Below are 24,749 nucleotides of genomic sequence, written 5' to 3' on the forward strand. Positions count from 1 at the left end.
TAATGGCTCCTGTCTGCGAGGCCGTCTTAGGTTGATGTATGGGGGTCAGTGGGCCGAGACAAGGCGCTGCATACAGCGGCCATGGAAGTGCTCTGAGAGGGTGATCGGTCCTCGGGAATGCGCCCAGCTCACCAAGCAAGACACATTATATGTGCAATGTACCCTAAAGGTATATGGGAAACATGTACAAACTCATTGGAGTATATGAAGCACAAAAATAATGGTTCATAAATAGGGTCAATTTTTGCATTACTTCAGATTGTGTGAAAACACATCGACAAATGCATTCAAAATACAGTATTGCAACAATGATGGTTACACTGCCCTGGAAACACTTGCTTATTTTCTGGTTCTTATTTAAAAATTTAACATGAATGCAAATCCTAAGTTGGCTTACTGCAGATATTATTTAACCCCAAAGAACGATGAACTCATTTCATAGGGTTCTAATGAAATAAATTAACTTCATGAGATTCTAATGAAAAACAACCCAGCTATTAATTTCCTTCTTATGACCCGACATGGCTGTGAAGCGACGCTTTTCTGTATACCCTGCACAATGGCTTGATTGCTAAACTATAAAAACAAGACAAGACCATTAGTAATTAAGTTTTGTAGCTTTAAAATGGGCGCAGTTGTTAATTAACGTAATGCAATTATACCTCAGACCTGTATGCAATCACAGCAAAGCTTGTATTGAAAACTGTAATTCCAGCAGCTGAAATGTAGGTTTGAGGTTATTTTACATGTTCATACAAGACTGATCTCGCAGCCAGACAAGTACTGCAGATATAAATAGTATCAACATACTTCTAAAAAGGTTCTGAACGGAATGAAATGAGCTAAGAAATAAAACAACGAGACTATAACAGCAGTAAAAATAAAAACAGCAACGAGTACAATAACTATATATAATATATAATTAATTACGGAAGAAAAGAACATCCATATAAAAATGGCGTTATTTGTGCTAACTGTAGGATACTAATACATTTAAATTGGAGAAAAACTCTGAAATAGCCCCATATTATATTAATATTTAAGATGGGAAAGAACGGCTTTGAAAACAAAACCTTCCAGTGACTGAAGGGCTGTAAAAAAATAATCTAAATGGCCGATACACTGCCTGATAGCTAATATGCTAGATGTGAAACTGCAGCCTGTAAAATATTTAAAGTTGGAATGTAAGAGTTCCTAAACTTACTAGCAGACAAGCCGCTCAAGACATCGGGTACCAGGCCCCTTGCGCGAGAGGAAGCGCAAGGCTTGTGAACTCTTCCTGAACCGAGATTTAAGTCATACGGTCATAAATCACCGGGACATAAACCCCGCCATTTACAAGCGATCGCCTATTTCTGGCCTGCTTACCTGAGCCTCTGACGACAAATGCAGAGCACGACACAATATTTTCTCATTCAGCGACAAAATCGATGGAACAGCGGTAGTCCAGGGGAAGTTTAACGAGGGGTGCGAGCACGCGCTGCGTGCACTTGCCGGAGTCATCAACAAAAAAGGAAAGACGAGAATGGCTACGTCGGTGAAGACGAAATCCCTTTCTTGGCGTGGATCGGCACACCGAGATTACGGAGGCGCGTGAGTCTTGGTCAAAGGCGATAAGCGCTATCAGTTCCGACGGCTGCACTTATCACTTGCCGAAGAAATGCCCACGTTTCATAGCGATATTAAATGTAGCAAAGGCTGCACTCAAGTGTGTGTCTCATTGCAGAAGTAACCAGGGCGAAGCCAGTGAACTCCCCCGAAACACAGCGTCACCATAGACAAGAAAAATTATGCAAATTAAGTGGTGCCTTAGACCCACGCGACACAAGGCTGTGTTTTCCACTCCTGCTTTCATGTAACATTCATTTTCCCAGTTTTCGACCCCGCTGTTTTACAGACTTTGTGTCGGCTCCGTGCAATATTAACGAAATTTTACTTTTTGATCACCGAATGGTATATTTTGTCATTTCTTGTGTGAGCATTAACGCACGTTATGGACGCAGTGCCTTTTGGAATCTTTTTTTTTTTTTCTCCAGAAAAATCCAAAATGTAAAAACTTTAAAGCACACTTATGTTTTACTTTTTAATTGATTTTAACTAAATAAGACATTTTTATTTTTTTCCCCAACGTATACTTAACCAACGGCCATTCAATTGCTACCATTCAGTTGCATGCAGCAACGTAGTGAAGTACATCATCATGTTCTGGGAGAGTTGAATTGAGGGAAAAATCACGAAAAACTTTAAAATTACCCTTACACGGTGGTGGCAGAGACGCCCACAGAGAGCAGAGTGGCAAAAGACGGTGAAGTTGCACCTCCAAACGGAAAATCAGAGGAAAGCGAGAAACAGCAAGGCTACGAGGCTTGGACTCCTCTACATACGAACGCCTTTGTGTCGTTCCTGGCCAAACGTAAGATTTATGACTTCATGCATCACAGCAGTAAACACGCTGAAAACAGAAGTCCCAGCACCGGGGTATTGCGCCACAAAAAAGCAGAATAGCGGACGGCGTAGGAGGCGAGAAACTAAGGGGCTAAAAATCCACACGTGAGCATTTTAGCAAAAGTGTGCGTGTAGTAGCGTTTTAACTGAAAAGGCCGTCGGGATAATTACTAACTTCTTTGTGTGATTTAAGTGATGATTCAGGCTTTCTTTTAATACTGTGCTAAGTGTTGGGTTAAATGTCACTGGAGTAGATTAAGAGTGTTAGTGGTTTTGGGAATGTTTAATCAGTGTCTGTCTGTACGATCTGAAAATTAGAATCAGTCGGAGAATATTTTGAGACATGATTGTTGCTTGCTGTCGTTAACATCAGTACGTTACTAATCGGTGGCGAGAAAGATTTTGGACGTGTTTATAGTGTATTTCGTTGTTGTGTGGTTCATAGATATGATTTAGGTCTTCGGATGTCCCTGAGAACAAATCATACAGCAAAAAGGAGCAGTGATCAAGTAATTACACTCCTTTTTCATTGTGGCAGAAATGGAACGGAAATGTGATATTATTTATTCTTAACAAAAGCATAATTCCACAACAAATGAAACAGTAAATATTCACCGACGGTTGAAAAAAATTAACTTACCGAAGGGGAGGGAATTTCTCTCCAAGGTCGTAAATCGTTATAACTTTATTTAACGAGAAATCTGTAGGAATAAGAATACAGATAATAAGAGACATAATAAATTAAACTGTTAAAATGCTTGACAGTCAAATACCACAAAACAGAAAGTTTTAATTTGTAAACATACTTTTCACTTATTCGTTTGCTATTAAAAATGGTTTTCAGGTTGATACTTAAATACATAAATACTTTAGGAGATGTTTTCATAATTTCACATTTTATTTTTCATACTGATTAAAATAAAGTGAACGTTTTTTACAGAAGTATTTTTCAAAAAAATTACGCATACCCGAAGATAACGTTTTGAAGAGTCTAGAAATAAAAAAGTGATACAGAATACTGTGTAAATGATATATTCAGTGTAACTCCTATTATCTAATTCGAATTTCATTGCTATGAATTCAAAAGATAAAGACAGTACAGTAATTATTGTATCTTCTAGCATAGAAATAATAATAATAATAATAATAATAATAATAATAATAATACAATAGGTTCTGGCGATCAGCTGTGGATCGAAAAGTCATTAGTGGGCTTTGTGAGTGGCTCTTGCGGCAGCGGCTGTCCCAGGTCCCAGAGACATAAATCACGGACGAACGCTGTGACCTCCGAGCAGCCGAGCCGGTCCTGGATGGCACTCTGTATTACATTATATCCTCATTTTGCTGGCGGAATACCCCAACCTGCATTATTTTTTCGTTTTGCGTTTATTTTTTGTTTGTATTTTCGATTTATTCATCCCTATGCACACATGAGTATTTAAAAGCACGGATTCATTTTTATTGAATTATGACAGGTGAACTCGATGAAGCAGTGCTTTATCCATACTCACGGTGTTAATATCACTTAATCTATAACATATTAATTTCAAGAGATACATTTAAATTATGGATATATTTATTGGGAGTTGCAGGCCAACTTCGTATCTGTACCACACAAAGCTCAGTCATGTCCGACTCTTAAAATAACCAACTGTCCACTAAAAACAGGACAATTCGTGGTCATTTAATGAAAATCATACCGATTTATTAAGTTGATGCAACGACTTAAATTATTTTTGAGACTAGAATAAGGCAGTGTTAATTTGTTTCCTTTTGTATTATAAACGAGAATTTCCTGTAAATCAAAACTGTTCTTGAAGAGAAACTGTTAATAATATTATAGGTACTCAGCAGCTCGATTACAGAGATGACAACAACGTGAAATATAGCAACGACAAAAATTTGCATAGCATTTAAGCGAAACATTATTGTTGCTTCTGACGTTCTTTCTTTAAGCCTTTATCCATTCTACTAACCTTTGCCTCGAACAGCAATAACTCACGGCAGTAATGAACAATCAACGGAAATACCTCAAAATAAAATCCATCCTCCCAAGCAAGGCTCTCTTTCTCTCCGCCTAGAAAAACATATCCATCCGTGAGAGCGATGTAACACCATCCACAAAACGAACCCCTCTCATGTAAAAGTGTATGAAGCCCAGACTCCAAACACAACGTGGGGACGCGTAATCAGCGTCGTACAGCGAGACCGGGTCTCCACTCACTGTGCTACAATAATGCGCCGTATTATGCGTTCACTCACGTGGTGCTACGTCAACTTATATCCTTTTATTCCAATCTGTGAATCATTACAAGAAGTAGTAACTGACCCCGAGATATACACGAAAAAAAAAAAATACACTGTGTTTCAGCACCAACAATCTGGCTTTCTTTCAAAAGGTGTGGAACAACTGAATTTTTCAATCAAACGGAACATTTCAGGCACGTTTGCTGTCAGCCGACCCAAACATTTCTTCTGCTGCGCAAATCAAGACTTTGAATTTAAAAGCACGGGTTTTGTCCACCAATGGTTTTGTCATGAGAAATGTTTCACACAGCAGTGTTACAAATTGCACAGAGTGAAACGGGTTTTTTTTTTTCCGCGAGGAAGCCCCTAATGGATGTGTGATGATCACTCAGCACTCGAGTCGCCTTTTTTATAGGTCCATTGTGCAGCGCGCGCTCCCCCTCCCACGCGGTACACACTCCGGCAGTCAAATAAAATCAAAGTCTTACAATTACCTGACGAAACGCAAAGTGGGCTCCTCTGGCCAGCGGGGGTGAGTTTTCGGTGGAGCGCGATGTAAAGAGCAGCCTGAAAGGGGTTTAAACCGAAGGCTCTCTCATCCACAGACTGCGGGGACCCCTAGACTCAACCTCGCTTACGTATTTCCTACGACTGCTTGAGTGATGCTGGAAATTATGGGTTTGTAACTAGAACTCAGATCCAGAGAGATGAAGGATTAAGAGGTTGCATGGCAACTCAAATGTTAATTTAAAAAGAAGGGATGAGGTCAGTGAAGTCCTTCGTGCAACTATTTTAAAATATTGAGCATTGCATTGACAAAAATGACGGAACACGCACAAAAATAAGGATGTTGATGGAATGCTGACATTGCTGAATTTACGCACCATACGTCTCCATTATAGGATTTTGATTAAAACGTGCCCAGGTGAACTTACAAGGGTGAAAAACTTGACCGGGAAGTGTGTACTAATTTAAGCATTTGCAGCTCAGTTTGCCGCTCGTTTCCGCCAGCGTGTGGTGGCCTCTCAGCTCACTGCCTGAGTGGGAAAGCTTTCTAGGATAATAAATCATTTGGGCCGGACACCGGCCACATTACCCTCCTACACTCATGTTCAACAGCCTTTGTTTTCACAGTCACCAAGCAGAAGAGGTATAAAGTTTTAAGTTTCGCAGCATGATCCGTATTCTTTTCTATTTTAGTTATTGTTTTAGAAATGTACTGGCAATGAACTTGATATGAAAGCACCTGAATGTGTTTCCATTTATTTTTGGACCACGTTAAAATTTTTTTTTTTCTTGTTTTGTTTGTTTCTGGCTGTTTCTGACCGTTCGGACCAAGTTTTTGTGATGGTAAGATCGTTGATTGTAACCAACGCTGGAGCGTTATTTTATATAATTAGAACAGTAACTTTTTTTTGTTACAGCACTTTTCTCAGACCAACAACATACCCGCCCTGGGACATGTTGATCGCAGCTTGGAGAGTGTCCCACACTACTGCTTTTTCGCGGACGTGAAGGGAAATCATTTTTCCACGTTTTCATTTCTCCGCACCTGAAGTTTACTTTGACCCTTACCACATCAGCTGGATGACGGAAGACGGAAAGAAGAGAACATTAATCGCGAATGGATACAGTTGTGGTGTGATTCTCTGCCTTGGTTTCTTTCGTTTTCTTACTGGCACTATAGATTATTAATTGTTAAGTAGAATCACAGTTGTGTATTGAGAACTACAGCTCTACACTAAAAAGAAGGGACAGTTTAGACGTCGCTTTTTGGACATTGGCCAGACCTCAGTACATATAATCCCACAATGTTGACATTGAGAGCTATAAAAGCAAAGCTCTGGTTACCGATGCACTCAGCTGAAGATGGCTCACTCACATGGGTTTACATCAGCCATTAGATCGCTTAATGAGAAATTCATCGCCTACAGTCAACCTCACAACTGTGCTTATTCTACACGTTTGCGTCAATTAAAACCACTGCGAAGCTGATTGTCTGAAAAGGACGCTTCTTTTCCGTTGTTTTGTTGTACGGGTAGTTTTACAAACTAAAATGTAGTAACTTCAGTCTCTACGCAGTGCTACATTCATCTGAATAAATCTTAATATAATGTCAAAGTTTAAGTATTCTATTAGTGTAATTATTACTAACATTACCGCACAAGGAGTTTATGCAGTGGAACCATTTTTATTACTACCAACATATTCCTTTTGTATTCCGTTAATTTGTAATCAGCCTGTAAAGAAGCCCTGTGAATGTTTAACCGACTCAATGACTGAAGCTTTTGTTCTGTCCTTTGCCTTGTTCATAGCACATAGCTGCTCGTGAGCATCTGTTGGCTTTATTCAGAAAGGCAGTTCACTCAAAGGCAACACTGCAGTAAAATATTGCATTATTATTTGAATATAATAATACTACTATATTAGTATCGATGGTATATATCCTTCTATAAAATACTCCATTACGACAAATGAAAGTTTTGAACTCAGATTACAGCATGATGATTTTAGTTACATTGCCAGTGTCATGGAAACATCAGCATACTCTTATTTGTCCTCCTGCATCTCTTTCATGTAAATGTAACGGGTTATGAGAATGAGTCCCTCCATATTCATTCAATCATAATCTACTTCCCTGTTCTGGAACTTCTCAGATGTGTTTCGTAATTGACAGAGAACTGGTTTATTGATCCTTTCTGCAGGAAGGTATCTTGAGCAAAGCCTATTTAAAATGTTCCATGTTTTGTTTATCTATTTTCCTCGTTTGACTGTGTTGACATTTATACTTTCTTTGTCATGTGAGTTTATGTTCAAATATTGCTTTAAATAAAATGTAACAAGAAATGTAACCACTGATAAGATTTCCTCAAATCAGTTAGATGGTTTCTATTCCTGGGTTCTGACATTGGCAACAGTTTCCTGTCCCTTGCTATTTTAGAATATAAAAAAGAAAGACTTGTTTTATGCCACATCGCCTATTGAAATGTTTCACTAGCTCAACACACAGAGATACACACACACACACACACACACACACACACACACACACACAAAGCATCGTTTAAAACAGCTCAAAATCAAACATGCCACTTTCCACTGCGAGCTAAAGTCTAAGCAACTGAAAAGGACAACATGCACATAACTTAGTTAAAAGAGTTTATAGGGTTAGGGTAAGTACCCCACTCACACTAAGGTGCCTGTTTCCGTTCCCATTCCGCAGCGTCGGAGCAGGGAAGTCGACACGCTCTTTGCAGAAGACCGCATTAAGTCAAAATACTCGCGACTTCGAATCTATTTCAGACCAGGGGTATTAATTATTTAATGAGTCACGTGAGTGGACAGATTAAAATTTCAACACAAGAAGATGTGCATGACCTTTATGTGTGTCTTTGATAAGTTTTTTTTTATCATACTCTACGAAGTGACTATACATTTGCGTGGAAAGCTTTGTGACTTATTCAGATTTCAGGACAGGCTCCGCCTTTTTTTGAATATCCAACTTATACGTTGGAACAGGTGAGATTTACATATGATCAGGCAGAACCTCACCTGAAAATTTCATTCCAAAACCTTGCAAACATCACATTTATATGTCGTATTGTGTTATTTTAAAATGATATTTATGTGTTTATTTATGTCCATAAGTCACTGTTAAGTATATCGCGTAGCTGATTTTGCTCAAATTTACACAACACCACATACTCTGCCAATAAGATTCCTATATAAGAAAAGCACATTTCACTGAATTCTTCACCTTTTTGTGGTTTCTTGTCTGATCAGCGTATTTTCTACCAGTTATATGCATTTTCCTGTTGTATTTAAACTGTATGTGTTACAATAGTGAGGACACAATATTTTAAACTAACGTTCCAATATTCTATGAATACACATATACACTATATTGCTTTGGGCCGGAGAAGGGTGGTCTGGACATTGTGTTGAGGGGTCAGGGGTCACGGAGCCTTCCAACTCAATAATTGGACAGAAACTTTGTCCTTTCAGTGAACCCAAGATTATTCGCCCGAGACAGGTACGGTGGGTGCATGGTGGACTGATTCCCAAAATATTGTGGCCTGCTTGTAAATTCTCTAAGAGAAACTTAAGTAACTTGCTGCAAAGCCTTTAAAAATATGATTTTAAACAAAATGTGGAAATGTAACGCTCTACTCATAAATAATAAGGCTGTGAACTATAAAAAAACAGTCGTTAGAAATGATTGTTTCACTTTCACATTAACTATACTGGGTTTTATTGCCGTCAATCTGGAGTCTCAGACCTGAAAGGATAAAAGTTATAAAAATATGCGGTTGCTTTTCTTTAAGTTCAATGACGTCCCGTTACAATGTTATTTTTGTCAATTCGTTTTTTATTTGACATTTTAATCAAAAAAGAAGCTTTCAGTCAAAATGATATAGACGTCTGATAACGGTTGTTAAGAAATTTTGGTGTCTTTTTTCATACAATTGCTGGCAAACAGATTTTCCACACCAGATTTCTTATTTCTGACAAGTGACGCTTCATCTTTTTACGTCATTGTCACTTAATCCATTCTTTTTTAAACGTCTTGCTAGGAAAAGGCGTATTTGAATGCAATTAACGAGCATATTTTATGTTTTTAAGTGGTTATTTCGCAACTGAAAACTCTTCTCGACGAGATCGTCACGGAGGCAAAAATAAATGCAGCTGGGCTCCGTTCGTATAAAAACAACTGTATATTTTTCATAAAAATAGACCCTCACATAACCAATTCATGCTGAACGTTACTACCGGTAAGCAAATACTTTCTGTCGACTTACTGACACTTTACTATTTTATATTTGGTGTCAAAAGCATGAACAGTAAAAAGGTTGTAAAGGGAGAACGCAAGGCAAGTATCGTCGTAAATTTGCGCAGCAGCAGGCAAAGAAGACATTAGTCCCGATGTAATGGACATTAGAACAAATTTTATTTGACTTCTACAGTTTTTTGCATAGACTATAACACATAATATCTTTAAACAATATGACATAATACCACAGGTACACATATTCACAGTCTGAATCACTGCTCCACAAAAACACACACTCACGGGTAGGCCTACACAAACACAGGATTTTCAAGCGCACTAAACGAGCTACGTCTCTACCAAACACACATAATACAACCACTAAGAGGATTTGCTTGGTTTACATAGGGCAGTCACCTGGACATGACTTTAAACTCCGTTTTCAAAACATTAAAACTGTCATTTCTCATCAGTACACCTCAGTTCTCCGTGTATTTCCAATAAAATTGCTGTCAGATGTCACATCAAGTCCTTCATACCTTAAGTCTTATATGTATTTATGCGAGAAATATATGCATATTCTATAGTTGAAGCATGTGCTATTAATTACTCTAGTAAAAACAAAAAAAAAGAAGAGAAGTGGTCCATCGATTCATTATTAAGTGCTGTCCAAATCTGACATCGGTCTTTGCAGTCAGTTCGGTCAAAGCGCTGTCTGTAGCTGTCTGTCACTATAGGCTCGCCGACAAAGGCGCTGGAACAAGTTGCTGTTGCTGCTGCTGACAGGGCGATTTGATTTGTTGGTTTCCAGACGACGAGCCGGCCGAACGGACCTTAGTGTTTGGAAGTTTATGATCTTTCTTCCATTTCATCCTTCGATTCTGAAACCAGATCTTTACCTGGCGTTCAGACAAACACATAGTGTGCGCTATCTCCACACGTCGACGTCTAGTTAGGTAACGGTTAAAATGGAACTCTTTTTCGAGCTCTAGAGCCTGCTGTCTGGTATAGGCGGTGCGGGACCTCTTGGGCACTCCTCCAGTGAAACTGGAATTGACTAAACACAAGCAAAAGCAGACAGGTGTTACTGTCAAAATAGGTCTGGTGGCGTCCATGAGAATGTAATGTTTCGCGCGTACTCTCGTGAGCAGCTACATTGGACTTGATGGTCGCTGTGTGAAATCTGGTGACCAATACGTATGCAATATATCTACATAATTAACAAAACTGGGAGGCTGTTGCAGCCTGGCTGCAGTCCATCCAGGAGAGATAGTTTGGGTAACAAAGCATCACAGGCACGAGGCCCAGACACAGGAACACAGCAATAAAATTTATGAGGGTCTTTAATTGCTGACCTAACAGTTTGGTGCTCGTAAATTCCCTGAATGATGGGGCTACTGTTACAATGATGGCTCGCACGTTCCGCTGCAACACGCGACGGTTTATTCCGTGTAAACTGTGACATTAACTTACCGGTGTTAACGTGCACCTTTTTCATCCACGGGTAGACCACGGGCTCTTTCGCCTTCTGTGCGTTTGTGAATGTATCGTTGGGGAGGCTACAGTCCTTGGCAACGGCTACGACACCATCACCACTGGGAATCCGCTGGGGACCCGGGTTCTGAGGGATGTGTTGGGGTTGAACATGACTTCCATCGGGAAAACCGTCCAGCCCGTTAGAAGCAGCGCCGCTGAAGTCATAGTTTGGCTCCGTGTAGTTTGACCGCTGATACGGCGCCTCATCGTGATGAGAAAAGCCTGGATCTTTCGGCCGCTCGTAGTAGTCAGAAGGGGTCGAGATATATCCATTCTGCTGGTACTCCTCGCACGGAGGGAAAGACGGTTCGATGTAGTTGGAATTTATCAAATAAGAACTCATGACCATTAATTTGTGAAGTGCAACAATGCTAATTTTTATCGCGCTTTCGTTTTTCTGATCTCAACAAAACCCTCCTACTCACTGTCAAATGTACAAAGTTGGGGGGTCACGTGACGGAGTCCACCAATCACGGAATCTCCAGTGGGCATCGTGTAAACAGACACCAATAGAAAACGAGCCGTGAACCAAACGAAATTGGCCGCTCAACCTTGGCGCTTTGCAAATTGTATTAAAACCCACAAGAAAATATAAACGCCAAAAACGTTCATTGCAGGCGTTCGTGTTTTGCGGTGTTACGTTTTAAGCGGTCATTTGAATTAAACAAACATTTCTGTTGTCAAAAAGAAGTTTTTTTTTCCCAAAACAATATACATGTATATTTTAAATCCCAACACCCTTTATCAAATGAACTGCTTTAAAAATAGAGTATAATATAAATCACACACAAAACAACTTGGTGTTACAATAGGCACAAACCTCGAAATGAAAGGGGAACTTTAAATGGAGGTTTGGAAGCCAAGTAACAAATTTTAGGAAAATAAAAGAGAAATGGCCAGTTGCAGCATTATGATATCATGTCTGCTGCACTTTACTGAACACAAGGGTTGGTGCATAGTGCACATCTAATTCCACCTATTCATTTCTGTCTCTATTGCACACTAGTTTTCCTACATAAAAATTGCACTTGGCATTTCAATGTATTTCGAGGTGGTCAGTCAATACAAATGTAATATATACAGCCAGACTGAATAAGCCAGTTCATCAGACCTGAACACATTTTACTGTGCAGAACAGTATGGTAGGTGAAGGAGGGCATGGATGCTCGTGGGCAACATGGAAAAGGTTAGTATTCCTCTCATGTACAGCACACACACTCGAGAAGAAAACTAATGGGTCTGGCGATAAGGTTTTTAATCAGTGAATCTTTAATACACCGAACTACATTTTGACTGCAAAATATTAGTCAATCCATCTATTATTTATTTTAATAATAATTTTAATTAAGAAGGGCAGTGCCTCCGAGTTCATTTATTATTTGCCAGAATTGCCACATATACAAATAGTACTTTCTTAAATAGGTCCGTGCCTTTTAACAAAAAGCTAATAATAAGCTAATATATTAGTCAGCACTGATTTAAAACGTCAACAGAATTTTTTGTATTTCTTTTTTCATATCATCCGTTATCTCATTTTCGTATTTCCTGCCATATCTAACAAGTCAAAGACACTGAAGAGGTGACCGTCTTTGATATTCACAGGAATCTTTTTGCATAGGAAGCCTTAACAAATTAGTACTGTATCAAAATTTTAGATCTTGCAGGACGAAAGCAAAAACTTATCATTCTAGGCCATCCTCAATATCTATATTATTTGAGCCAAAAACTATGTCTATGCCCAAATTCCGTTATGTGTGGCGAAAGAGTATTCTCTCCGCATATTTCACTGCCTGCTTCTACGGCCTCTTTCTTTTCCTTTGACACAGAGACAGGTTGCGGACCCAGGTGTCCACCTCTGCTCACGTGAGGGAAAACCCCTGGTCACCCCCCCAACTTTTGATAAACAAAAAAAAAGAAAACAAAAAATCAGAAATACGTTCGTTTTCCCGTGTGCAAGGTCGTCCCCTAACTCAGCGTTGACCGAAAAGTGACACCATTGCCATTTTGGTCTTATTAATCTTGGACATTGACAGTCTTTGTTAAACAACAAGGCGTGTCCTTCAGGAGGCGACATTTTCATATTTGTTAGACGCAGTGACCTGAAATTCACCTCAGACTTGGACTTCGCTTTCCAGGCTCTGTGGCTTTGGGGAGATAGGAAGGACTGCGCAGGGTCAGCGCCCGGTGGGTCTCGGAAAAGGACGGAGTCTCCAGAAAAGCCTTTTTCATTCGCAATTGCACATTTCATTCTTCTTGTACCTCCTTCGAATGCACCAAAGCAGTTTATTCGTTGATATGAGGAAATATTAGGAAATAAAACTGTCAGACTCAAAACCTAAACCATTTGTTAATATTTCGGGCTAGAAGCGATGGAGAAATTCACAGTAGAATATAATTAATATCCGTCTGGCTTCTAAAAGTCAACCTGTAAATCGCTTATGAACATAACCACACATATTTATTTTAGAGAATTTTTATTTTTGGAGAATATTTCAGCTTGTACTATTGTAAAATTTACTTGTTTTAACTACCATTAATTGTAAACATGGCTGTAATAAATTTATTTTTACAGCCATTTACATCTATTATACATCCTCATGATGAACTTTATCTCGTTATTTGGGCCTCCTCGGAAACCCCTCTTTCCGCGCATCTTTCCAGCGGTTTTACCAAAAACTTTGCCTTGATCTACAGTTTATATATATTAGGTATCGATGTTTATTGTAATTACTCACTGATGACAAATCTCGCTTTAAAATGGCACAAGGTGAAAGAAAATTAATGACAATTTTTGGCAAAGTAAATATACAGTACTCCAATGTCTCTCCCGTTCCGTCTTTATTGGATGAACCATAAGTCAGAAAATGAGACATATTTTGTCTTCTATACGCAGATATTTTAGCGCACTTGTGAAGCGGAACTATAATTATTCTAATATTTTGACGTAATAAATATAATTAAATGTTTGCTTTCTTGTGGCCTTCCATAGTTTACCTAGGCTATTTTAATATCCTTTATCCGTATGTCTTTGACCTACTTATTCACTTCGTGAGTAAATTATAATTCTGACAGTTTAATTTATTTCTGTAATAGAAAATTTTAATTAAAGCCACGAAAGACTCTGTCGTTGTAGTCTAGAAGCTTAAAAGACGTTGTAATTGTACAAAAAAAAACACTATTTTAGAAACACACTAGTCTTAATATTAGCTTCAGTAAGTTATTAGTGCGCTCTATCTATTAATCTTGTAGATTTGCCTTTTATTAATCTATAAAAGATCACTTAAAGTGTCTGTCACTGCCTTGACATGTTTGTTTATCACGCACTTAAAACGATACAGGTCAGCTATGCAGCCAAGGTAGCCCACATAATTAGAAGTGCGAGAAACCTTTTTTTATGACGATTTGGCCCACCCTGCGACTGCTTTATAACTGGAGGGAAATCGCTCATCTTTCGAAAGCATTATTATTGAACAACCAACAGTTCAACCTGTCTATGTGTTCAAGTATAACTGAAATATTTCACATGCGTCGTGCAACTAATTATCTCACTGGTACCCAATATATTCGTTGATTAGACCTGAACTCAAAAAAAGAGCCATAACAACTTAAAAACTGGTCACTAAATATAAATATTTATCCCTAGGAGCCGGCGCAGATACCCTCTTCGCATGTTACACATAATATATTAAAGTACTGTATTATTCGTAAACTGTCGAATGTTTCGAAATATTTTGAGATTGAAACTAATCTTATGTAATTCTTCTACACATCAGGAAATGTTCTGCCTCCTGTTTTTGACGAATAATAATTATTGAGTTTGTCAGTTACTTGTCTTATCACTAAACCATAAAACTGGCATCGGCAAAGAGTATTACGGTAACATAATAGCAGTATAAAGGTCCGGTTTTAAAATTGCTTCTCATAATGTGTTCACACATTTTCATATTTCATAAGATCATCTTTATTAACTTACCATCTACTGAAAACACCCTTCAAGCACAAATTTCATCGCAAGTGTCAGAAAGTGCGAATTTTACGGGCGCAAGAACACAGTAAGAGCAAACGTATTTTTAAAAATGACTAAATAATACTTTCTAATTCTATCCTTGATTGCAATTCTTCTTTATGCTATGCTGAAATAGAACATGGGCCACAAAAATAAAATATTTTTTGGCAGAACACCTTTAGCCACTACGAACACAAGAGTGTGTTTATGCCTACAGATTTCTCTCACGTGAATATGTTTCAAGGATCACTCCAAATGTGTGCTTGAAATGATAACTTTTAAATGTGAAAGAAATGTTATTAATAAGGTAATAAGATTTGAATAATACCAGCTGGTGTGAGGCAGCGGAACAGCCCCGCACCCCATGGTCTGTAACCCGGGGTCACAGCGCCGCGCGGGTTCACCTGGAGTCCACTGTGATACATGTGTAATTCAAAGCTATTTTATCTTTTGTGCTGAGAGTCAAGATCGCTATTATAAGGCTGGCATCAAGCTTTGGCTGAACAGATGACGGAGACTTGTTCAGACCGAGCGTAAACTTTTGACCCCCATTTTTCCTCACGCCCATCCGCCCCGCATCGCAGCGTGGTGACTGGATCCAACCGTCTCCCAGAAGCTGAAAACACTTAAACAGGCCCGGCTAAACTGTTACCGCTCTCATTTACAGTCGGATTTCTGATCGGAGGTCAAGCACACAGGAATTAACGGTTGTAATAACAGGCGCATTTATCACAGGCGCAGAAAGCGCGTTTTCAAAAATAGACAAACTGTAAAACAAAGTATAAACAAAATGAGACACTGTACTGAGTACATGGAATTTTACAGGGTCATATATGTTTGTGAAATGTAAGTGATTAACTAATTTCCGGTTGCGGTGCAGCGCAGGCTGATGGCGGTGAACTTGGCCTAAAGCGGGCTCTGCTGGTGGCTCCAAGGTTGTGCAGATTCATCTTTCTGCTATTGGTGACCTCGCGGTGAACCGCACGCTGAGACGTTCCTATTTTTCATCCCGAGCAGTAAATGCAGCTTTTCAGCGATGCTAAACAGCGTCTGTGGATCCCGCTTTGGTTCCATCCTTTAAAACGCAAGCATCCGTGATTCTGCTTTTTTTTTTTTAATAGCGAAACGAAGAAGCAAATCATTGTCAAGGAATTCCGCTAACTAGTTTAAAGTGTGATTCTGAAAATGATGACCTGAAAAAATTCTTTGTGAACAGCCTTGAGTTGGACGTGTTACCCAGTAGAGTCACTAGAAGAATTTTGGGAAACTCTACACACCCACGGAGAGTCAGAATAAGGGCATTTTACACCAAGTAAAGCATTTCATACCGAAAACATAAAACACTAGCATCCCAATGAAAAAGATGCACTGCAATACCTTAGTGTTAGAAGTTATCTTAAGTTACTGGCTTTCTACTGAATCATAACGCCACAATGCTTTTGGAAACGGACATAAGATAAATACGTAAAGGGAACTGTGGATTCAAGAAACTGACAAAATCGCGCGTATACCCTTAATAAATACAGAATATTCGTTCATTGTCATAATTTTAAAAAAAAATCTACTGCAAACTTATACAGATACAAAAACTTTAGCTTTATGTCACGTCAGAAGTTGTTTTGATCTCTAGTCTGCTGTCAATAAAACGATTTATTAACCTCATCTTTGTAACTCCAAGATTCATCCAAAAATCATTTTAATATACACAATCCATTCATTTAAACTAAGCGTATGTGTCAGAATTCACCAGATAATTAAATCTTCACAATTAAGAATGTTTACATAAAAAAAAATCGAGGAAGAATATTAATAAAAGTGCAAACAAAGAAACGCGAAAAGTGTTTTCGGCGCACGACATTTCTGTAAAGCTGCGGGCAGTTTCTTGATAGTAGTGTTCAAAATGATATTTGGCAAACATTAACAAAAATAGGACCAAAATAGAATGTTCCTAGAAATTTCTCAGGGGGGTGACTATTAATCTCGCTGCATTTCCTGTTCTATTAGTTACATTGTTAACCCATTCAGCAAAGTTACCATGTTTGAGACCCATTCTGGACTCCTCCCGTTAATGGTTTAGGGAAGCCGGACATAAAATATAGGATAAAGGATATGTAACCTTAAAAAAGAACTTAAAAGGTACGTCGACAGGCATAAACTATTAACTTTTTGTATAACACAAAACTACAACAATTTTAACGTAGATAGTGTTTAAAACATTAATATTATCCTAGAGAAGATATATGTGCGTATCAATTACACGTATCAACAATGAAATACACTACGCAAAAAATTCAACAGATCTTATAAAGAAATTGAGCATTCAAAGACTTTTAGGAACTTCTACCAAATAAAAATGCATAAACCAAAACTCGCACTACAAGATGAAAGATTCACAACTACACTTTCTATCAAATTGCAACGTAAGACCGCCAGGCAATGCGCTAATATGCACCTAAATATGGTGAATTCCTTTACTTTTTACTGACACTTGAAGAGGTTCTCTGAACTTTACAACCCAAGAAAAATCTTATTGCCAACGATCAAAGGGTTTCAAAGGCAAGAGATTCTCCCTTTAGTTAAGTTGCTATCTTTAAAGCATCATAAAACCTTCTCAGCTGCATTGACTTGAAGGGGCACCTGATTTTGAAGCAACCATGTGGAGAAGACAACTCCTAAAGTGAACTCTTGGCGCACATTGTTTCACACCTATTGTAAAATATTCCATTTTAGCGCAAGATTCGAACATGACCACGAATTTTGACTTCCAAGTTGTCCTAAAAGTATTTACCCCACAAGAACCTATTAAAAAATATTTGTTTCACTGCCTTCCAACTCGTCAGAAAGTTAATTATTATGAAATCTTGATGTTAATGATGACCGTGCCTTGTTCCCCCCATCTGTGCTTCAACTGCAGATGGAGAAAACAAGATGCCCAGGAAAGGAAGCAATTAAATATCCATGAAGTCACCCACCCATCTCTGCGCACTGATACAACATATTTAACATCTGCAGGCGCTAATATTACAAACATTTTCAGAACAGCAAATTAAGTAAGAAACTGTGGATGTGTGGATAGCATGGCAGATGACAGCGGCCTGGTGTATTCGACAAGGATATAGGAGGGAGCGCTCGGGAGGGCAGAAGGAAAACTTACCTTGGCCAGCCAGTCTTTTTTTCACATGCTTTGGGTGCTCGAGCTCCATTCCACACAACTCTGAAAGGAAGAACGGCTACAATGGTCAGGGAACACTTACAGCCTGCAAGAGAGTCAAATGGAGCCTTGCGTCAGTACGATTATATGTTATGTGCAATATACTGTGTGGATGTCAACTCCCCAAAACCATAAAACTTACTTTAATGGCACCACGTGACCGTTTATAGCCAGTGAGCCTATCTTTCGGTGCTGTGGATGATTTTACGATTCATAGACAACCCCCCCCATTCATTTGGCACCCAAATGTCGTGCAGCCGGAACTGGGATCATAAAGTTTACAGCTCTAAACTTAAATAGATTTTCACAGGGTAGGGAGCCAGAGAAGGGATTCAGAGCCCCTCCACTTGCTTATTGCTAAGGATTATTTAAGCGTCACGCGCGTGGGTGAGTACTGTAAAATTAAACAATATTTTCAACTCTTGAATATAAACTGAATACAAACATACATAAAGTTACATGTTAGGGCGCTGAAATATAATCGTGTTAAAAAGAGATATTATGAACTTTGGCCAAGCATTTGAAGTCTTTAGATGCGTTTTGAAGCACAAATACGCAAAATGAATCGAAAAAAAAAAAATGTTGTGTCTTACACTTGTATACAGACATAGTCTGGAAACAAGAAATAAATGAACAGAGTGACATTTTAACACATATAAACATCGATAACACAACGTCGCGCAGGAAAACGTCCCAAATAAAGTTTATTGTCACCGGTTTTTTTTTTTTTTTTTATTTCCAGTCATTCTTTAAACATTTACAGAGGCTGATCACGACTGGGCCTTACAATAAGTCCACGGAGGAACTTCTGACAAACATGTCCTAGTCGGACCTTGTGCCCGAATAACAACTTACAGAGCTTCGTGCAAAAGGAGGATACAAAGGCACAGCTATGACAGACTGGGTCGGAAACGCACTTCATTCACGTTTTCACAACACACAACATTTACAGTACAAGATAGGTAGTATTTCTGGTTACAGAGGAAAGAAACAACCGTTTCTTATGACAGTTTACAGCAAGACACTTACACGAGTACGTACATACACACGGGCATCACACAACACTGTTATTTATTGAATAATTCTTCACTTTACAGTTAAGAGTGCAACACACAACTTTTGTTGGCAACTAAACGGGCTTGATCATTACCCCCCCAGGCGTTTGCTTTTGTTTTTAAACAGCAAATAAGTTAAACACATATATCCCCCCATTCTGTTTACACTAATACTAAACAAAGTTTTACAGGAAGCAGTTCTACTCACTCAAGCACTATCACGGTCAAATAAAAAGGGGAATGGCTTTAAAAGGCCAGAGTTGGACCAGGCGGGTGTTTGTGCTCCAGCACAGCTTGGGGAAAGTCTGTGGCGCACAGTAAGAGGAACCTTCCCGTCTTCTCTCAGTACTTTTTTGGAGTGCTCGGAAATTTATGGACGGTACCCGCCTCCCGCTGCTGCCATGCTCATGCTTTTGAGTTTGTTGTCTTTTTTCCACTTCATCCGCCGATTTTGAAACCAGATTTTGATCTGTCTCTCGGAGAGACACAGGGCGTGTGCTATTTCGATCCGCCGTCTACGGGTCAGGTACCTATTGAAGTGGAACTCCTTCTCCAGTTCTAAAGTCTGGTAGCGCGTGTACGCTGTCCTGGCGCGTTTCCCCTCCGGTCCGGACAAGCTGTCTGTCACACAACATCCCAGTCATTACCACTCCAGCAAAACAACAGGCAAACGACAGCAATATTAATAATTATTAATAACAATGTCAACAACAGAAACAAGGGCAAGCACAAATTGCACACATACACAGCATGTTAACTGCGGAAATTAAAATCACCGAGCAGAACTGAGTGTTGAATTATTTCAATTTGTGGCTGATACAAACAGCCCTGCTTCCCTCTACATAATAAACTCAAGGACACCCGAAGGGTTATTTAAAAGCACTGCACTAGTAACGAAATATCATTTGGCACTTGCGAAAAGATGGAGCACACTGACTGTGTATAATATATAGAGAGCAGTTCGCGAGGAAATGCGTGGTTCTGTTCGCAAGTCTAAAGAGAAACGTGACAGCACATTGTTTCGCAGACGGAAACAAAATACTACAGTCGACCTCCAGCGTCCACGTTTGGCCAGTGGCAGTGGACCCAGCTTTTAGGAGCTCTGCTTTGGTGGATTCGTTCTGTCTTTAGCACTCGGTGTGTGCTTTTCATCGCGCCCATAATATAATCACAGACATATTCACTGAATAACTCAGGCAGTCACCAAGGAAAGGTAACAAAAGAAACAAGATTTACCGTGACTTATGTGCAGTTTTCTCATCCACGGGTATATCTGTGGCTGAGGCGTCTCGGAGATGTTTTGTGAAGTTGTCTGCGCGCTCCCGCCCGGCTTGTCCTCCTCCGGGGCGGGCGCCTTGGACGCGCCGTCTCGGCTCAGCAGCGCGCAGCCGTTGTTTGAACTGGAGGGCGAGGTGGCGGGGTTGGATATGGAGTTTTTAACTGCGCGGTGACTTTCGCTCACGGGCGAGTTGGCGACGGAGGAGCACGGTATCGGGTCAGGTGGAGGCGAGTGAGACGCCGTCGCGGGCTGGCTGTACCTGGTCTCCGCGGACGCGGCTGTCGCGCTAGGTGTGTAGCCCGGAGCCCGCACACTGGCGCCAAAGTGGCTGGTGGTGGAGCGCCCGACACTGAGGTCCATCCCATTGAAGCCATAGCCGTACCTGCTGGAATGCATGCTCGTTGAATCCCTGTATTGCTCGGTGGCTGAGCTGTGATCTCCATAATTATGTAACTGGTACTCCGCGCCATTAGGATAGCGACCGCAGAATGAATTTACAAAATAAGAGCTCATTTGTTGACAATAATTATACTGTTGTTATTATTTAGAGAAGATAATATGTGTGTGCTTGATTTGTGGCTCTTGATGGTTTTGTGCGTCTATAGCACCCCTGCACAATTTATGATGAATTATGGAAATGACTGGGACATGTACTTGATTCCCTCCTACGTAGGCACCCAAATATGGGGTACGACTTGGAATCACGTGCTTTTGTTGTCCAGTCGTAAATCCTGCTCGATGACCTCCAGAGGTAAACTCGCGCACAAATAGGAACGCGGGGTGGATGCGGGCTGTGGCGCGCGCGCCTCGCGAGGGCGCGCCGCTCCCGGCTCCCGCTACACTTGTCGTCGCGCGCCACCCGCTGGAAGCAGCGAAGAACTGAACCTGTTGTTTCGCACGAAGCGAGAGCGGGGTCAAATAAAGGTTAGAGCATCTCCCTTCCTTCGGAGCAACAAAAGCGTCCAGAATCGCGGCACGTGACAAAAAATGCACATGATATATTTCCAAAAAATTTTACAGGACATGAATGTGAAACTTTCCATTTCAAAATGCTAAGCAACAAAAGGGACAATATTCATTTATGATACTGTCAGAGTGAAACCCTTTCGGCTTTAAATATAGAAAATAATATAGAAACGACAAACAAAAAGCGACGCGCGCTCCAATTATGGCCTGATTGTTGTGTTCCGTCGTATTTTTAAACCCACATGTCTAATGTTGTCTAACGTTACACTTTACATTTTAATTATCAACATCATTTTATTAATCGAAAATAACATTTGTTATGACAACAATATGTTACTTTCTAGCATGCCCGTTATAATTACATATTGTAACTGATTTCCCTTTGTGTGGAAATTAGCATTGCCAACGACAGCCCTTTTTCCAGAACGTGGTTTCATAAACTAATAATTCACAGAGACCCAATGAAAACTAACATGTGAACCGTGTAGACATGCATTTATAATTGCACAGTGACACGCTTTCTACGGGAAAATACATATTAGGAGAGGAGTTTCGTCTCATTTTAGAAGTCGGCAAATTAATGCTTTTCTTTCTAATGCAAATTCTCAGCGGGATTGAGGGCGTTGTGAACATGTACTTGTTCTCTGCCATTATAGTTGAAATTGTAAGTATTAAAATTCTATTGAAAGGAAGATGATGGTTAGGAGAATATATATGAAGTACTGTTAAAACATCTCAGTGAATATTAAACAGAAACTATACAAAGAATATGGCCGCTCTTGCGCTGCAAGATCATGGAAGCTTCTGCGTCACCATTCCTCTTTTTTTTACCATAGTTACTCCGTCCTGAAATCAGTACTCCACTTCGATCAATTTTTCCGTACTTCTGCCTCAAGATGCATCAGATGTTTAAAGTTTCCTCCTTTCATATAGGCTAAAAAGGAAATCTGGATATATATTTTTAATCTTATTGAATGATTTTTTTTTCCATGAAACTGTTCTTTTGTACAACAAGATAAAAGCATATAAAACATCCACAAATATCATGCAATTGGAAGTGCATTATTATCGTTTTTATTATTGTTATTCCTGTTATCGTCAATAGTGGTGGTAGTTTATATAATTTTGTACATTTTTATTTTTAGGAATAACCCATTTTTTTTTAGTTTTAGAAATAATTTTGAAAACATGGAAAATATGATGTGCTATAGCTAACGTCCTGAGGAAGGGAATGCTGGATGTTTGTCTTGCTGGTGAGTAACGTTTAGCTGCACTCTACTTAGTTATTTTTCCGGACGCCCAGTCCTGTTGTATCATTCGATACTGTACATCTGACTGCTTTTTCACATATGATCATACATGAGTATAGTCGTGTACGGCAGATTATCCTGGCAGGAATGTGTTGCCTTTTATTAACCAGGTAAATTCATCTTATTAGCTACTGAACCAGAGAAATTAAAAAAAAAAAAAAACGTTGAACTGAATTTGTTCCGTGGACAGAAACAAAGATTTCTTTCCGTTGTACCCATTTGTGGCCCTGCGCGGAATGCTAAGCAAACAGATGAACGTGAAAGATGCAAAAGTGAAGCAAAGGCGATCAGCTGGTGTTCTGCTGCCCAATAGAAAAAGGTCCGCGAGAAAACTGGATCGATACCATCAGGAAACACAACAAACCTTACATGTCGCAGCCCACTGGCCAAATCTGCATAAATAAATGAAGCCTCCACTACTTCGTCATTCAAATGCATACGCTACCGTCGTAAATGAACTATAAACGGAGACTAGAAAAACTATTTTACCCTCTGAATGAGATATATTACCAATGCTCATTATTGCTCTTGCTGTCTTGCTGTCTTCACTACTACTGTACCACTAGTGCTGAACTAACTAGGCGTTTTTTTTTTTTAGAAGAAGCAGGTTAGTCTGTTTGGTGAGAAAAGGTTAATTATTTGGCAAAAATTTTTATTATAGAAGAATACCTCACTACGCAGATAGACTGCATTTTGATTTGACCATTATCATTGGTATACACATATAAACATCACTATACCCATATTATACACATTGTACATATTATAAACATTGTCCAAGCTTTCAGTTGTTTCTGTTCTATTAGTTTTATAGATTTTTTATATGGTTATCAGGAGATGGTGTAAAAATATAAAACATCAGCAGCTTTCTCAGTCTTTCTTGATGCAAAATTCAGATGATCTGCATACACAGTCTTTCTTACATCAAAATTCACAAAATATAATTGCACGAGCTGTAAAACCCCAAGACCTGATGTTTTTCCATAACTTATGAGGTCAGTGCAATACACAGTTATTACCACAAGGGGGCAACATGGACCAGACAAGTGCCAGGAACACAAGGTACCATTTACTTGCTTCATGGTAAAGTGATGATACCGTTATGATACAAAAACGACATTGCATAGTTTCCATGAAGCTGATAAACTGTAAACTGTCAAAATTGTTGTCACATATAATTAATAGAATTAACGTAAACATGATTAACAAAATGCCACAAAATGAAATAAGCAGGACCCAGAAAACATTTTAAATTCCGCCCGAATACGTTTCATGCAGCCGATTCTGCGCGTAATCTGTAATCTTAATCATGCCAAAACCATTTAATTGATTGTTATCATAATCACTTATTACACTGCCAAAAAATGACACACTGTGGTTGGCAAAGTGGCCCAGATTTAGATTTCCACGGCATCCTTTATAATGCAACTTTGCGCTGCTTTTACTCATTATAGTTCTGCAAATGTTTAAAAGCACAAAGAGAATTCTTTAAATTGTCCAAGAAGTATGTAGCTTGCTAAATAAATAAATTTACAAGCAAATGTGGAGAAACAGAGAAGGTATTCAGTGTAGTTGTACTAACATTTGAAAAGTTGCATTACAAAGTATTGATTATGAAGTAATTCCGAACTAGACCAGATGAAGGCATTGGGTAAGAAGAAAGAGTATAATAGCAATGAATGAGCCAGACTTACCGCCATGGCGCTGCGTGGGTCCGGCGAGCTGTCACAATGGCACACAAATTGATCCGGGAGGGCGGGGGTGTGACTGACAGGTGTGGATCCCTTGCGGTACATTTGATTTTGATGGGCCGGCGGTTCCTCCGTGCGGGTCCGTTGGTCAGGTACCGAATCCATCGCCACGTACAATCCACACATCGCCTTCCACGGTAGGTAGGTAGGTATCCAAAAATTCACACGCAAGACC

General features: G+C 39.5%; 2 protein-coding genes across 4 annotated transcripts; both read right to left on the reverse strand.

The window, feature by feature from the left end:
- Window positions 1-36: 36 nt before the first annotated feature.
- On the reverse strand, window positions 37-22,503 carry hoxa5a (homeobox A5a). Of its 3 annotated transcripts, XM_029248319.1 has the most exons (4): window positions 20,505-22,503; window positions 18,157-18,216; window positions 3,086-3,146; window positions 37-163 (listed from the first exon to the last, which is right to left on the reverse strand). In XM_029248319.1, exons 1-4 carry the CDS (start codon window positions 21,058-21,060, stop codon window positions 46-48), a joined length of 795 nt encoding a protein of 264 aa, XP_029104152.1. In that variant the 5' UTR covers window positions 21,061-22,503; the 3' UTR covers window positions 37-45. The 3 variants fall into 3 exon arrangements, 2 of the variants coding, with proteins under 2 accessions (XP_029104152.1, XP_018605893.2); XR_003797277.1 differs by lacking the exons at window positions 37-163; window positions 3,086-3,146 and adding an exon at window positions 19,477-19,889 and having other exon boundaries at window positions 18,148-18,259; XM_018750377.2 differs by lacking the exons at window positions 37-163; window positions 3,086-3,146; window positions 18,157-18,216 and adding an exon at window positions 18,899-19,889.
- Window positions 9,655-14,152, reverse strand: hoxa4a (homeobox A4a). Its single transcript, XM_018750379.2, has 2 exons — window positions 10,934-14,152; window positions 9,655-10,517 (listed from the first exon to the last, which is right to left on the reverse strand). Exons 1-2 carry the CDS (start codon window positions 11,343-11,345, stop codon window positions 10,192-10,194), a joined length of 738 nt encoding a protein of 245 aa, XP_018605895.1. The 5' UTR covers window positions 11,346-14,152; the 3' UTR covers window positions 9,655-10,191.
- Window positions 22,504-24,749: the final 2,246 nt, after the last annotated feature.

Source organism: Scleropages formosus, chromosome 23 (assembly GCF_900964775.1).
Source record: "Scleropages formosus chromosome 23, fSclFor1.1, whole genome shotgun sequence".
Lineage (NCBI taxonomy): Eukaryota > Metazoa > Chordata > Actinopteri > Osteoglossiformes > Osteoglossidae > Scleropages > Scleropages formosus.

What these genes read in the sequence shown, in the direction of transcription:
- hoxa4a (XM_018750379.2), bottom strand. Translation starts at nt 11,345, where the DNA reads ATGGTCATGAGTTCTTATTTGATAAATTCCAACTACATCGAACCGTCT. An exon ending in AAAGGTGCACGTTAACACCG is followed by an intron (nt 10,518 to 10,933) that starts GTAAGTTAATGT and finishes GCTTGTGTTTAG; the next exon opens with TCAATTCCAGTTTCACTGGA.
- hoxa5a (XM_018750377.2), bottom strand. Translation starts at nt 21,060, where the DNA reads ATGAGCTCTTATTTTGTAAATTCATTCTGCGGTCGCTATCCTAATGGC. An exon ending in AAAACTGCACATAAGTCACG is followed by an intron (nt 19,890 to 20,504) that starts GTAAATCTTGTT and finishes GTTGTGTGACAG; the next exon opens with ACAGCTTGTCCGGACCGGAG.